General features: G+C 43.5%; 1 protein-coding gene across 5 annotated transcripts in view; it reads left to right on the top strand.

Moving 5' to 3' along the window:
* The window catches only part of LOC147430753 (senescence-associated protein AAF, chloroplastic-like), a 41,566-nt gene that overhangs the window by 19,794 nt on the left and 5,514 nt on the right, over positions 1 to 16,258 (top strand). For all 5 annotated transcript variants that reach the window (XM_086493315.1, XM_086493313.1, XM_086493314.1 and 2 more), the window contains 3 exons: positions 3,497 to 3,543; positions 3,620 to 3,743; positions 4,256 to 4,324. In XM_086493315.1, the coding sequence (XP_086349441.1) occupies positions 3,497 to 3,543; positions 3,620 to 3,743; positions 4,256 to 4,324 (240 nt within the window). The remainder of the gene's footprint in view (positions 1 to 3,496; positions 3,544 to 3,619; positions 3,744 to 4,255; positions 4,325 to 16,258) is intronic.

Genomic DNA, 16,258 nt, shown 5'->3' on the forward strand with positions numbered 1-16,258 from the left:
GGGCTTAAAGTTGTATTCCTCTTCTCATCTACATGCAAATTGTGGTACTAGTTTTTAAAATATTTTCTAGAAGAATTCTACGAGGGGGAGTGGCTTTTGATCGGCTGCTCCCTTAGCACGCTAACCAGGCAAGAAGGATGGAGTGACCAAGATTATGAGAGGATCAGAAAAAGAGCCTACAACTATTTTCTACAGGATGGGCATCTTTGGGAGCAGCCAAGCGTCCAAGAAGGGTACCGCAGTGGATTGTTTGTGACAAAGCGACTCAACAATAGGTGATAAAATAGTTTCATGAAAGCTTATGGGTTGGACACTAAAGAGTATGGGCAACCTTTGTCAAGATCAAGGACCGATATTGGAGACCTCCTTAGCATGCCAACAATATTCTAATGTGCGACAATGCCAGTAGGTGTTTGGCAAATGAGGTACATTGTGCTTGCTAGAGAAGACCTTACTAACCAAGTTGAAGGCAAAGCTTTGCATACCAAAGCTACAAGTTCTGTATGCAAATTTTTGCTTGAAGATGTGATTTCCAGGCATGGATGTGCTGGTAAAATTACTGGTGATAGAGGAGAGCTGGATGCAGATGAAGCTCGTGAGTTCTTTGCTTGTTTGGGCATTAAATTGGCTCTCACTGCAACGTACAATCCAAAGGGCAATGGGAAAAGTGAAAGAGGACATCCGCCTATTGTTAAAGCTTTAGCAAAGGCTTGCCAAGGGTATATTGGTGATTGGCCTAAAATCTTATCATTCGCTTTGTGGACTGACACATAGTTCTCTTACAGGTTTTATGCCATTTGAGTTGATGTATGGGCAAAAACCCATTATGCCTACAAAAGAATCTGTTATGTTTTGGACCATAATGCCATGGGAAGAAGGAATGACTACAGAAGATTTGCTTGCTTTACGCATTCGCCAACTTGAGAGGCGTCAAGAAGATATCGAGGAGGCTAAAGTAAAGCTCAAGGAGGCAAGGTTGAAGAATAAAGCAGCATTTGATGAAAAGCCTAGACTACGACCTCATGCTATCAAAGACGGAGACTTGGTACTTGTTTATGACAATAGCTTGGAGAATCAGAATACTGCTATGCGGAAGATGGTTATACGATGGTTTGGACCATATGTGGTGCATCAAGCTTATGACAATGCAACATACAAATTAAGTGAGCTTAATGGCTCTGTCCTCAAGGTGCTTATTACAAGAAAAAGGATTAAGTTGTTTAAAAAGTGAGAAGATGATATTATTCTTGAAGATCTCACTTCAGATCAACCTCCAGAGGATAATGCTATATATGCATCGGATGATGTGTCTGATGATGCTGATTAAGTGGAGTTGGCACACATCGGAGACTGTGTAGGTTCAGAGGGGGTGGATGTCGTGCAACTCCGCTTCCATAGTGGAAAAATGAGCAAAGGGATGCAAATTAATCTTCTCTAAAGGCTATGTGTTTATTGAAAAACGATCAGGGCTTGATTACTAGCTAGCTTAATGCTAAATGGATACCAAATGCGGCTTTCAAGGGCCAAAAATTGTCTTAATGATGCTAAAAGAGAGTATGTTTGAAGTGATCATACATGGGGGTTTATGGATTAGAATTGCAGTACTCGAAGTGCTCAACATGCCTGTCTTTACGGCTCGTCAATTGGAGCTACGGCAAAAAAGTTATAGCAGTTTGAAGTTTGAATGAGTTGCAGATTTGTACCGAAGTGGGCAACTGCAGATGAGGGGTTAGAAATGAAGTAAATGCATGGGCGTGAAGTGCACATCTTGTGGAGCACGTCGGTCTTTTCAGATTGGCAATCAGAGTTTTGGTTGCCAAGACATTGCCAGTTTAAGCTTCATCAGGGACCAGTTCTATACCCAGATTGGTCACCTCGGTTAGTATGCAAGCTGGGGGTTTTGCAGCCTCGCCAGGGTTTGCATGCGGAGTATGTCGCATATGAAGGCCATAGGAGTTTACGGCTCGTCGATTGGAGATCGGATCGGAGAGATGTTGAAGTTCAAGTCGGCGGCAGTTACAGATGGATTTTTCCAATTTTGACAGCAAGGATTGGAGGATGCAGCAAAGTCGAGAAGTGGCGGTTCTTATGGATTGAAGCAAGGGACGGGGGCTTTCACTCGGATCTTACGGCCCGATCACTGTAGTCTTGAGCAGAGAGTTGTGGCAGGTGGAGTAGGGTAGCAGAATAAGGTTTAAAAAAATAAAATAAAAAATTGTGATGAATTGAGGAGCTTTGGAGGCCAGGTGTAGACCGCCACGTGGTAGGGAGGGGGGGGGGGATATCCCATATGCGTTGCTGGCTCAGGGGGCTGCGGTGTATATAGCTTGGAGGGAGACCCTTCATTAGGCAAGCGAGGGGTAGAGAGAGGAGGTCTCCTCTCATTGCCATGGCAGACTTGGGCTGGCGGGCCCTGCACAATGCGTGGCTGATGGTGGCCAGTAGTGCGACGCCTTGTCCTGTAGTCGGCGGCGATAGTGACGGCCGTCAACGGTGCGGAAACGCAGCGCAAACGTGGTGGCGTGTTCCCACGCGGTTCAAAGGCCGCCTTCTTTTTATTGAAGAGGAGATCCCCATGAGGGCCGTGACAACCCTCTAGGGGGGTGCAGTCACACAAGGTGGAACTCAAGCTGAGAATAGCAAGCGTGCCGTGCATGCAATCAAAAGCTAAAAATAGAAAATGGGGAGTCCTAAAATAGAAAAAAGAAGAATTCACACGTCCAAAGGGGCACAATTTTTTGCTTTTGTACAGGAGGCTTTTGGCAATGAGAGGGAAGACTTTTCGAATAAGAAGAGCAAGGGAAGAAGCAGGAGAAAGAGGAGAGGAAGAGGCGGGCACTCTCGATCGGGGGGAGCTCTTTTGCAAAGCAAGAAAGGTGTGTGACGGTAGAGAGCATAAACGGAGCTTCGCCATCACCTTCTTCATCATCATCGTAGAACACTTTACATTCATCAACACTGAGTATCGACGAACACTCAATTTCAGTGCAAGTCAAATTAATTTGGCTTAGTTTTTGTAAGGGAGTTTAAACTCCTTAATCCACAATTAATTGAGTAAACGGTGCCGGTGCCGTTAACGGCACTGCTTTGGCAATCGTGCATCGGTTCTTGAAGTGTTATCAAATTCAGTTGATCTTGTGTTTTGTTTCCATTTCAAAGAGGTTACTAGTCTATTGTGCGCTGTGGTGCATCTTTTCCTCTCTCTATTCCCACAGCTAGCAGCCCGGCGCTGCCCGGCTTGCCTTTCGAACCCCATATCCCCCGACAACGGCTTGCTCCAAAATGCCAAGGGACACTAGCAATATCAGCAAGAAAGGCATTAGCTGCCAAGATAGCTGTTCAATGTCGGCCCAACTAAAATGTGTGCCTTTTGTATGTGTGTAAATGTTGGTGCATTTTATGCTTGACTCTAGTATACGTTGTTTCTAGATTGGTTGATAGAAGAAAGCTGCCTTTTCTTTCTTTTGACTGGTGTCATGTCTCACTTTACGTGTAGCTTGTCAAGAACATCCACAATGGAATGGCAGAGCGGGCTTATAAGAGGTACGTAAATGACAGCTCATGTGTGGCACACTCTTTGATTTATGATACATCATGCCACTAAAGCTATTGTTTCCAGGCAGAATGAGTTCAATAATATTCATGGTCTTTCTCAAGAATCTTCACTGGGGAGCAGGGATACATCCCCCCCTCCAGTTGATCCTGGTGGTAAACTGATGTTTGACCGATTAACTGCTCTTCAGGTAAACTCTACTAATTGTTATGTGTTATGGCAGCCTCTCTTTTATCTTTGGAATGTGACTGCTTGACACTCTTGATTGTACTGGATGACTTCTGAGCTGTACATCCTATGATATGTTTGGAAAAGCATGATTGCTGATGATGAAGGACAGATGTATGGAGTCATTTTTTTTAATGAGTCAGCTTTCTTTGAAAGCTCTATTTACACTGCTTTTAGTTTCCGTGCTTTCAATCCTGAGAAAGCTTTGTACTTTTTCACTGTGTATTTAAATTAGATTTGTTTGTGTTGTCTGTCGCAAGATGTTGACATGATCATTGAATGTGTAGATCAGCTGTCTCTAGTTATCTTCTTTATTTCTTCTTATTTGGATGCGACTTTTGCAAAGATCACTCTTGCTCAACTGCTTTCAGATGTGGTGCTCCTAATTCTTAGAAGATGTCATACTAAACTTAGTTATTTTAGGAAATTTGGGGATGTTTCTTTTTGTAATGGTGGCTTTGGTTGCCTATGAAGGATGCATATTGGGATATTGCGTCGGCGCTGTCGGAAGCAGATGGCATCGATTACAGTGACCCAGAAGAGGTATTGTCTTCTCAAGAAGTTGATTCGCTGTTAATCTTTGCTTCTAATCTATGCTAGTGCCTTTCTGGAATCATCTAGAACAGTTGTAAATTATCTCTTGTCGACCTTTAACACAGCCATACATTCATCGCCGATACCAAATAAAGAGTGCCCACCCGCCCGCGGCCCGCCCCCTCCACAACCCCGAAAAAAAGAAGAGAAAAGAAAAGAAAAACAATAAGAAAATATGGAACACAACTATCCACCCACAGGCAGACGTGCATGCACATACACTGTCATCAGGGTTGACAAGTCAGGTTGCAGACTTGGGAGAGACAGCATCGCTTACTTTTCTCTACAGTGCCAGAGATGTGGTAGGGCACTGAAGGGGACTCAAGTTAGCAGTAGCTCTCAAAGAGCTCTCAATGTTAGAATGATTGGATGCTGTTATTCCTGCAGTTCGCTGCAAGCTTCCTTGTCCCTTACCAGAGCTGGGCATATCTAGAACATTGTCCTTTTAGGAAGGGGCACATTTGTGTCTGACTTTTTCATGAAAAAAAGTGCCTCCCTTATGATGGAGCTTTCTCCTTTCTCCATGGCGAATAGGTAAATGTTATTGGTCCCGTCGTACTCAAATTTTCGATTTTGCGTTATCGTATGTACATGGACACAAAATCTTGGTTTATAAGAGAGCTATGTGGATATCCATGATAGTTGCCAGGCAGGTTGCATGAGCTTGTTGTATCTTTGACAGAAATTTGAGATTAAATAAAACCTTTGTTGATGTCTGTGAAAGGCTTGGAAGATGTATGAGTCCAAAAAATTACATCCTTGTCATATGATCCAAGTATCATTACAGACGACTAAGGTAACAAATGCAAAAAATTTAAACAAACAATGCATAAGTCGAGTCAGCTGGTAGCATCTCTCTCAGAGCCTGATCTTGTACATGGGAACCCTGTGTGGATTCAAGGATTATTGGTGGGGATTTGAAGAACGTAGAAATGCATCTGAGGACACGCCTTGTATTTAAATCGTTGTACCGGTGTTATTCTCTGTGAATTCATGGATCTTCAATGGAGATTTTAAGGTGAAAAATGCATCTATGTCAGAGTGGAGGACACTTCTCATATCACTTCCATTGCTTGCAATGGAAAGGAAGCTTTAGAATTCTGTTCTGCAGCTTGCTATGTGAAAGCCTGGCATATGCATGACCTACTTCCCACTCTCTAGTCTTCTCTTGGGGTTTTCAGTGTGTGAGAGGTTCTCTCTTTCATTTTGATGCATGGGCTGTCTCCCACGGAGGAGAATTTGAGTCTGGTACAACTGAATGTGTGGCATTCTTTGTTCAGGGAGATTCTCTCTATTGGCAAGTGCGGTGCATAGCGACAATTGTGGTCCACAGTGATTGGGGAGAGTTGTTCTATTTGGTGCACAAGTGCAGTGACCAAGGATTCTTGAATCCTTACCTGTTTCTTGCTTATGCTTCCTTGCTTCTTGGCAGGGTGAGGACTTCTAGGGCTCTTTGCATAAGCGTTTAACCTTGCTCCCCTAGAGTTCTGTCACATTGGGAAGTGTTGCTTGCATGGTCAAAATTTGGCTCATATCTTGTATGGGGTTCCTGGTTTCTTCCTTGTGACTTCTTCATCCCATCCTCTTCTTTGGAAGTGCCTTGTATAATCTATTTGCTTGCTGTTTGAACCTTTGGATCTGGGGTTGCAGTTTGAAGTTGGTTGGAGGCTGGAGCCTTGATTGTAGAACAGCCGCTGGCTGGTGTAGCTCTTTTATCACTTTCACCCACTGCTGGTTCCCCTCTTGTTTTTGATTTGAATTTTTCCAAGAGAAAATCTTCTTATTGAATTAAACATCTCAAGGGCATAGCTGATCACCACAAATGTATGACCTATAAGATGTCCATAATATATATTATAAATGACCAATAATTTTTTTCTGGGTTTTTCAAAATGAGTCTCTATGAGCTTCTAACATATAGATTTATCTGTGATCCAAGAGGGGGAAAGCTCTCCTCTTACTATCACGAGCAGAGAAAGAGGAACATCATTTCTATCAGAATTGCATGAGGGTATATCAATATACACGGCCTTTCCATGCATGCAGTAAAGTGTCCCTTTCTTTGTGCCCTTGACAATCAACCTTGAGCCTTTAGTCATTTTCCATGATCCTCTCTAAGATGGTGTAACCATGCATATCCATCTGACCAACAGAAAGTAGACTCTTCTTGATTCCCGGTACATATCTAACATCATGCAAGACAAGCTCATTTGTGCCATCTATGGAGAGATGCACAGTGCCAATACCCTCAATGGAACATGCATGATTGTTTCCAAGGTATACATGGCCACGCTTTCTTGCATCAAAAGTAGAGAAACACTCCTTGATAGGAGTGACATGAAATGAAGCACCGGAATCAACAATCCAAGTCTGGGATAATGCATCATTAACTGTCAACTAAGCATCAATAAGATCACTCTTGGTGATCTGCATGTCCAGTGAATGAACATTAAGAGAGGCATCAAGGTCATAAGCATCATCATCTGACAAAGTGGCACACAAGATGTCCTCTACATCTGACAGCTCCTCAATCATAACACTAGAAGCCACATTGGCCTTCTCTTTGTCCTTTGAGCTATCCTGTGCATCTATCTTGACTTCCTTCTTCTCTTTCTTTTCGTCTCCGCCATTCTTTTTCCGTTTTAACTCGGCTTTGTAGTACCTGCAATGGGGTTTCTTGTGACCTTTCCTATCACACTGATAGCAAGTCACATCACCCTTGCCTTTGCAAGCATTTCCCCTTTCCTTACTCTTACTCTTACTCTTACTCCTTTGTGCATAGACATTCTTCTTCTTTGTCCTGCCTCTAACCATGTTGGCAGAGCTGCCTCCCTCTCCACCTACTTTCCTCCTGATTTCCTCATTCAAGATAGAACCCCTAACACCATCAAAGGTCAAATTGGGGTTATTCGACAATGAAACCATCAATGTTTCCCATGAATCAGGCAAGGTCATAAGCAAGAAGATAGCTTTCAGCTTATCATCAAAAGGAGGCAAACCTGAATCCTGTAACTGCGACAAAGTACCTGTAAACAACGACAAGTGCTCTACAGCGCTCTTGGACTCATCTAGTTGCATGCCAACAAGTTTTCGCATCAAATGCGCTTGGTTGACAGGCGTTGTATTCTCATACATTGCCTTTAACTTCTCCCACACATCAAAAGCATTTGTGAGACCTTTCAAATTAATGACTGTCTCATTGATCATGGCCATTTTGATGTATGTAACTGCCTTCCTGTTCAGGCTAACCCATGCTTCATCCGACATATCTTGCGGCTTTACCTGTTCAAGTGTCCCTTCACAATCCTTAAGAAATAGGATTCCCTGGATCCTGTTTTTCCAAAGGTCGAAACCTGTTCCATCGAACCTCCTAATCTCGAGGAGATTCTTCACATCCGAAGAAGATGAGGCCATAGATGCACGAATAAGAGGGCTAATACGCTGAATTTTTGTGCAAAATGCACAAAAACCGGAGTATAGCCTCACAGAGGTGTGCACTACAGCTCCAAATGGTCATAGGAGCAATTTGAGGCAAAATAGGTCGATTTAGGCGCAAAAAACAATTTCTGAAATTTATGCGCAAGAAATTTCAGCGAGCGAATTTGTGCTCAAAAATAACAATTTTAGTTGTTTTTAACCTCACAGGACATATAGAAGACAATAAGATAGCCTTTAGAAGCATGAATGAGCAAAAGCCCCAATTTGTAGCATCAAATTGCACGAAATTGAGCCACAAATGGTCATACATAGCCAAAACTTGTCAAATGTGCGTAGATTGCATCAATTTGCACTTTCCCCAATGTAGTCGCATCATAAAAACACTTGAAAAACCTGCGTAAATCTGAAATTTGCTTAAAACACTTGTTTTGGGACCTGTTTTTCGGCAATTTCAGTGTTTTCGGGTAGCGGGGACCTAGCAAAGATGTTCCCACACCTTAATACATGGTTTGCAAAACCTGTATTTTGCTGTCATAACCTGTAATTTACTGATTTTGACCTAATTTCAGCTTGTTTTAGGTCAATTTGGCTTGCCGGGAGCTCTCTAGTGTCCGGGGACGAGTCCTTTGGCGATGAAATTGCTAAATCTCGAGTGAAAGTTGACCTCCTTGCCTGAAAATCAGCGTTTGTAGGTTTGGGAGCAAACCCTAATTGGGCTCTGATACCATTTGATGAGCGCGGAGCGATGTGTGCAAGTGATAGAGCACGCGAGGAAGTGCAGGGTGTGTACCTTGGAGAGGGGCGAGTGCCTGTAGAGAGATGGGCGCTAGCAGAAAGAAGAGGGAGAGAGAGCAGGAGCGCTACACGATTTGGGGAATAAGTGAGTGAGTTGAAAATAACTCACATTCCCTTTATTAAAATGTATAGGACCAATTTAAAGTTAGTGGCCAAGTTCAATGTGAAATTGGCCAAAGGTTAATAACCTTTAAAACTATACACAAAGGGGGCCATTTGGGCCTTGAACCCAACATTGTTTAATTCCGAAAGTTTTCAAGATGTCATAAGTGAATCTCTTGTGAAACGTGCAAGTTTTCAAACTTCTCCAATCTCCACCCTCCTGGTAAAGGAGTTCTCTGAAGGCTTGGACGCTTCGATCTTTCAAGAACGTGATGATGTCAAATCGATCATTCAACAAATCCAATTCACCCGTCTATTTGTAGTCTCTTAACTTGCAGGATCTGATATTATTTTGGGCATTAAGTGGTTTTGTAGGTTCAAGCCCATTATCGACTGGGAGAAGCTCATATTTTTCATCAAAGATAATGTGTCGCAACCCATCCTCATTCGAGACGAGAGCGGTATTCGCTCTCTCCCTCTCATCTCTCATGTCTAGGAAAACAGAGGGCTACATAGAGGAGCCCAAGAGGTGGTCATCTATGTCAACCCCACATCAAGAAACTTGGGTATCCCTGACAGGTATAGTAAAGGGTTTCTCAATGTCAATTCCATCTTGTCCCAAGATCATCTTTCCTCTACACACCATCCCCATCGACCGATGGACATTGTCTTTGAACAATTGCATGAGGCAAAACACATAGGTAAACTGTTTTTTTGAACCAAGTGATTTCTTGATTAGGAGGCTTCGCCCTCCCAAGGTGTGGTCTTTTGGGTTACCAATTCTCTTTGTTTGTAAGGAACCAAACTCATTTCAGTTTTGCGTGGATTTCAGGGCACTCAAGGCAAGGATGGTCCAATTCTGGAAGCCGAAACCTCACATGACAGTTCCTTTGGAGCGACTACAGGAGGCACAACGAGTTTCCATAGTAAACTTGACTAGTTGTCGCCACAAGAATGGACTTCCAAGGTTCAATCCAAAAGAAGAATCACCGGAGATCATTGTCCGATTCAAAGTCATCAAGCCGAAGCGTTTTCCGATTCTTCAATTTCAGCTTGGCAATAAGCAGGAAGCAAAGCAACATTTCCTCAAATTCAAGGATCGAGGGACACATGAAGGAGCTTGGGTGGATTCTTCACTGACTACCCAGATTTGTTAGCCTCATACAAGGAGGCCATGCACATCAGTACCCGTTTCTCACCTTAAGCAGGAGGGGATGTCACGTGCACATGGCTCTGTGTGCCACATAGACATGCTTCATTGACTTTCAGAGCCACTTTTCCCTTCCTAGATAGGAGCGTCTAGAATCCTATGAGGATTAGTATTGGCAATTTTGTGAGCTTGTTTGCAAGATCTGCATGTTAAGACATGTCCATTAGCTTAGGTTTTCCAGTTTTGGAACCCTCTTGCATAAACGGTTTGTATACGCGTTTTGATAGATTTTATTACACTACAGTGGGCATCTGGCATGGTGAGCTTGTAGTTCTAGGTTAGAGAAATTTAACGATCCATTCCCCACGTTGATCGGATTCCCAGATGGACAGATGTGCGATAGTTTCACCCAAAGTTACACCCCCTACGTCACAAAATGATGACGTGGCAGTACTGTCCGGACGGATAGACAACAACGGACAAATGACGTGGTAGTGCTAGCGTGGCAGATGATGTGGCAACTGTACTGACGCCCACATGTCACGCTGACGACCTGTTGACGTGGAAATACGTACTTCTGCAAATCACGCCGCAAATTCCGTTGGCAACATGCTGACGTGGCTGAACCCTATGTAATTCCGTGATTCGGGCTCGCTGCGTTTTGGTTTTTGGAGCAAGTTGCTTTTTGAGTTAAGATGCTTTTGGGATTATTGCTTTAAGAACCAATTGCTTTTGAGTTTAATTGCTTTTGGGACTCTACTTTTGGCATCCCTTTATAAGAGTAAAAGAGCCCTAAGGGCCTTACTCTTCAGGGGTCCAGAGCTTGAGAGCTGAGGACCCGTGGAAGTTGTACTTTGCAATGATTAATGAAAAACAAATACCCAAAGGGGCGCCAGTCTTTGGGGAAAATATCTTTGGGCACGGAACTACGCTGAGCCTTCTCGACTCTCTCTCGATTAAAGTGCAGTGATTATGAAGTTTTTGTTCGTGTGTTGCTGTTTTGGCTTGGAGTGTCCAAGCCTGTTATAGCGGTATCAGAGCACAGAAAGATTCTTCTTTCGCGAAGGGTCCGATCCTTTTTGCAACACACGCAAGTTTTCTTTGTGAAAGAATCTTCGTGTCCCGACCTCAAACATATTAGCCTCTCCACCCTTCGTACATCACGCATTGGGTGCGCTCCCTGTTACAGGACATAAAGCCATAAAGAATCCCAGATTACACATGGATTTTCTCGGAGAATCTGACAGAAATAACACCTTTAGGTGGGTATAAACGTCATTTGCAGGTTGACACATCTGTGAAAAGATTGATCAAGTACTCCATAGACCCGAGATTGACGAAACACCTGAAGAATTACGTGATCGATGAGATTTACTCGAGAAGGCGTGGGGTAATTGATTATCCTCTCAGGTCAAGAGAAGAGCTGGAAGGACAAACGAGTGCAAACAAGCGGATTTTGTACTTGCAGAAAGAGATGGACAAGAACTCTTGAAAAGAAGATGAACCAGAGGACCACCAAAAGATAAGCTAGAGAGTTAATGTAACAGACTTGGACACTCCAAGTCAAGAATCTACCACGACAGCACAAATAACCACTTCAAAAAATAGTTCACAGTTCACAATTGATTCGACACTGGCCCGGCGAAGTTCCGTGCCTAGAGATGTTGGCCCCAAAGACTGGCGCCCCTTTCGGTATTTCTTTTTGTATTAATCCGAGTTCAAAGTACAAGAGTGCGGGGAGGCGCTCACACTCGGACTCTGTGTCTAGATGCTCTGAGTTGTGAGAGGCCTGCTCACATATTTAAAGGAACAAGGGTTGCTAAAAGCAGAGCCCAGAAGCTGAAAATCAAAAGCTTTTCCATAAAGCAAAGGCTCATTCTCTGTCTGCTTATAAAAATAAAGCAAGGGCCAAAAAGCTGTCCATATTTAGCTTTTAAAAATAAAGCAGAGAAAGCTCTCTCTCTCTCTCTCTCTCTCTCTCTCTCTCTCTCTCTCTCTCTCTCTCTCTCTCTCTCTCTCTCTCTCTCTCTCTCCCAACTTGCGTGGAAAAAGCAAATCCAGCTGTTGCCGCAAATCGCGGAGGTCCGTACAGCCTTCCACGTGGCAGCCTTTCCGCGTTTTACGCTGTAGCCAGTCAGTCAACCCTAAACCGGTCAGGGTTTCAGTAGAATTAGGGTTTTTGATTTTAGGGTTAGGGTTTCAGCAGAATTAGGTTTTCTGATTTTAGGGTTAGGGTTTCAGCAGAGTGGGCAGCCACTCGAACTACCTCCGCCTGTGGCCTCAGCCTATCGGGTGTAATTTCAAATCGAGCCGCCAATTCCAAGTGAAAAGAAGTTGGCCTTGGCTCCTTCAAAAGAGCTTCCTAATCTTTCACTTTGCCCTAAAAGCGGCAAAGTTTGTACCTTCATTCATTCGATTCAGTTCATGCCCCACGCAATGTGGTACCAGTTTTGCTTTTTTTATCTGCTTTTTCTGCCAAGTTTCTCAGCTGCTTTGGAACTTTCTGGCCTTTGTCATCCTGTTCATTCGGTGCCTTGTTAGGGCACCTCACGGAGATATGCACAGTTTCCCCGCATTCAAAGCACTTCCCCTCCTTTAAGTAGAGAGCCCTCTCTTGAGGAGTAAGCTTGGGTCACGCATCCTTATCTTTCTGTTCTGTGTTGCTTTTTCTCTTTCTACTTTCATTTTTCGAAGTCTGTTCGACGCTTTGTGTCATGATCTCATCTGTGGGGTAGGTCAGACTGCCAGAGTGAATGGAAAAACCCCATTTCGCATGACTCATCAACTCCTGAATGGAAGCTGACTTTTGTTCCAAGCAGTGATCTCGGATCTCTGTATGTAGACTCAAGGTAAACCGCTCAATCTGCTCCTTGAACGAGATCTTCTTAAATGAAGAGGCGGGTAGAAAAGAGCTCCTGAATCTCTCGCAATAAGCGTCCATTGTATCCTTCTTGGTCATCCGAGATGATTCCAAGCGGTTCATATATCGCGTTCATACTCTCGAGTCAGCCAAGAAGAAATAAAAAGCCTCTTGAATTTCAGCCATTTAACTGGCGCAATCTTGTTTTTAGAAGCGTGGACCACCTAGTTCGAGCATTCCCCTTAAAGTAAGAGGTAGCTCTCTGAATCTTAGAGTGCTTTGAGTAACCTCCTCCCGTGAAAGCGATGTCAAACTTCTCTATATCCAGAAAACGTGTCAAATTTAATTGACTGTCAACCTTCCTTAAACTCTCGGACTTTCTTGCTTTTTTCTTCTAGAAAGTCATATTGGTTGACTTTGTAAAAATTCTTCTTCTTTGCATAAAAGTTGCTGTAGTAAAAGTCTGAACTGTCTGTAGACGAGTCCTCAGTAGAATTGTCAATCACGGGGCGAGATTTAGACTTCTTTGCCTTTTTCTTGCCCTTTCCGAAGCGTTGCTTTTTGCTTCGCTTTTTGCCTTTTCTGTCTTCTTCGCTCAAGTCAGATGAGCTAGAAGAACTGTCCGAAGAAGAAGAAGAACTGGGTACTCCTTCAAATCGAACACGCTTCTTCTGTTTCTTTGCCTTTTCGAATGTAGATTGACGACCCAAATAACCCGGAAAGTTAGTGCCTTTCTTCTGCTTTTTGTCGTGCTTTTTATCCTTGTTTTTCGCGTCAAAAAGTTGAGCAATTCGTGCATCAACCACCACTTCTAATTCTTGCTCCGTGTACATCCTGGGAGTAGGAGGTTCTTGGGTGGTTCTGTGGTCTGCCGCCATTGCGCGGGCACCTCCTCGAAAGAGGTCTTGTTCATATATTTTGCAAATTTTGGGTCCTTGGCAAAATTGAGCATCATCTTTGTTGTGTCGACGATCAATCGTTGACGCTCCATCTCTTGACGCTCCGCCTGAGTAGGCCGAGACGAGCTATACTCCTTGCCTGAATCTTTGTTGTGATCCCTTCCCGCATCTCCGAATGCAGAGGGAGTCGATTGATCTTTGCCTGAAGCCATAGGTGCCGTGGAAAAAAATTGGGATCGGATTTCCCGTAGAAGAGAAATCGGCCGTGCTCTGATACCACTGTAAGAGACTTGGACACTCCAAGTCCCACTTCAAAAAACAGTTCACAGTTCACAATTGATTTGACACTGGCCTGACGGAGTTGCGTGCCTAGAGATATTGGCCCCAAAGACTGGCGCCCCTTTTGGTATTTCTTTTTGTATTAATCTGAGTTCAAAGTACAAGAGTGTGGGCAGGCGCTCACACTCAGACTCTACATCCAGATGCTTTGAGTTGCGAGAGGCCTGCTCACATATTTAATGGTACAAGGGTTGCTAAAAGCAAAGCCCAAAAGCTGAAAATCAAAAGCTTTTCTATAAAGCAAAGGCTCTTTCTCTCTCTTGCTTATAAAAATAAAGCAAGTGCCAAAAAGCTGTCTATATTTAGCTTTTAAAAATGAAGCAGAAAAAGCTCTCTCTCTCTCTCTCTCTCTCTCTCTCTCTCTCTCTCTCTCTCTCTCTCTCTCTCTCTCTCTCTCTCTCTCTCTCTCTCTCTCTCTCTCTCTCCCAACTTGCGTGGAAAAAGCAAATCCAACTGTTGCCGCAAATCACGGAGGTCCGTATAGCCTTCTACGTGGCAGCCTTTCCACGTTTTACGCTGCAGCCAGCTAGTCAGCATTTCAGGGTTAGGGTTTCAGCAGAATCAGGGTTTCTGGTTTTAGGATTAGGGTTTCAGCAGAATTAGGGCTTCTGATTTTAGGGTTAGGGTTTTAGCAGAATTAGGTTTTTTGATTTTAGGGTTAGGGTTTCAGCAGAGCGGACAGCCACGTCATCACTTTGTGACAGTTACAACGCAGTAGTTGAGTGCAGAAGAAAAGGAAAGGACCGTTGACTTTGATGAGATGAATAAAAACATCAAACCTTGCACAACATGGGGCAAAGTGCGAGACCAGAAGCCCTCATCTTTCTTTGATGGAGGAGCCAAGGCCAACTTCTTTTCACTTGAATTGGCAGATCGACTTGGAATTACGGTCGACAAGCTGAGGCCACAGGCGGAGACAGTTCTAGCGGCACCTGGACGGGATGTTTCCATTACACCGATCATTGGCAAACTTCGTTTGCAATGTCAAGGGTGTTTAGGGCACGATGACTTTTATATCATGCCTTTGGAAGGGTGTGATGTCCTCCGAGGAATTTCTTGGTACCACAAGAACAACGCCGTGGTTGACTATTGGGCTAAGAAAGTGACTTTGACGAATGAGAAGGGCAAAGAGATTGTACTTTACGAAAAATCTGAAAGGCGAGTCCGTTCGACTTGATGAAAGCCAATTTCTTTTTACTCAATGACGATTAAAGGCTGAATAAGTTTGACCTCACAAAGGAACGATACAAGATTTTTTTGCAAACTTAGGCTGCCTGTTTCTCTTAGGGCGTACCTGGCGAGTTGGCTCCTTCACGTCTTGAAGATCACATGATTGATTTTTGGGTAGTACACCACCGAACCTGCCACTTTACAGAGTTAGTGGAGGCCAAAATAAAGAAACAATGAACCAAAACCGATTCTCACATTACGAGGATCGATGATATACTCGACATACTTCAGGGTTCTACTTACCGGATTGATCTGAAGAGTGATAATCATCATATCCAAATTGCTCCTGGAGACGTCTACAACACAGCTTTCAGGACGACTCTTTGGATTTTCAGAGAGTACCGATCATTTGTGGGTACTTTTTTTGACAACATTATCGTTTTCCCCAAGAATGAAGCAGAACACAGACTCCACCTTTTGCAGGTTTTCCAAGCACTGCGGAAGCTTAAACTGCTTATAAATGTGAAAAAGAGCGAGTTTTTTTACCTGAGATACATTTCTTGGGACACATCGCCTCAACTGAAGGGGTAAAGATGAACCCAGCCAAAATTGAGATTATTGGCCTTATTTGAAGAATGTTCATGAGGTTCGACGCTTATCTCGGCTTGTGCTCATAATCATAGGTGATTCGTTCAAAAATTTGCAGAGTTAGTTTCTCCTTTGTATATGTTGTCTTAGAAAGGAGTTCCTTTTACTTGGAACCGACAGCGAATTGTAACTTTGAGACTCTCGAAGAAAAGTTGACTACTGGACTCATGTTGGCCTTACCAGACTTGCAGAAGACATTCGAAGTTTACTGTGATGCTTATGGTCGCCGGTTGGGAGCAGTCTTGATGCAAGAAGGCCATGTAATTGCTTATGAGAGCAGCATGTTTTATGTCGCGAAATGGTTGCACAGATATATAAAAAATAGTTATTGGCAGCAATCCATGTTCTTACTCAATGGTGACACTATTTACTCGGGGCTGATTTTACAGTCTTTACGGATCATCGCAGTTTATGCTACTTCCTGTCACAGAAGCAACTTTCGGAAAAGTAGATGTGATGGGCTAACATCTTGTCACAGTTCA

This window comes from Adiantum capillus-veneris, chromosome 21 (assembly GCF_014529385.1).
Source record: "Adiantum capillus-veneris isolate H3 chromosome 21, ASM1452938v2, whole genome shotgun sequence".
Taxonomy (NCBI): domain Eukaryota; kingdom Viridiplantae; phylum Streptophyta; class Polypodiopsida; order Polypodiales; family Pteridaceae; genus Adiantum; species Adiantum capillus-veneris.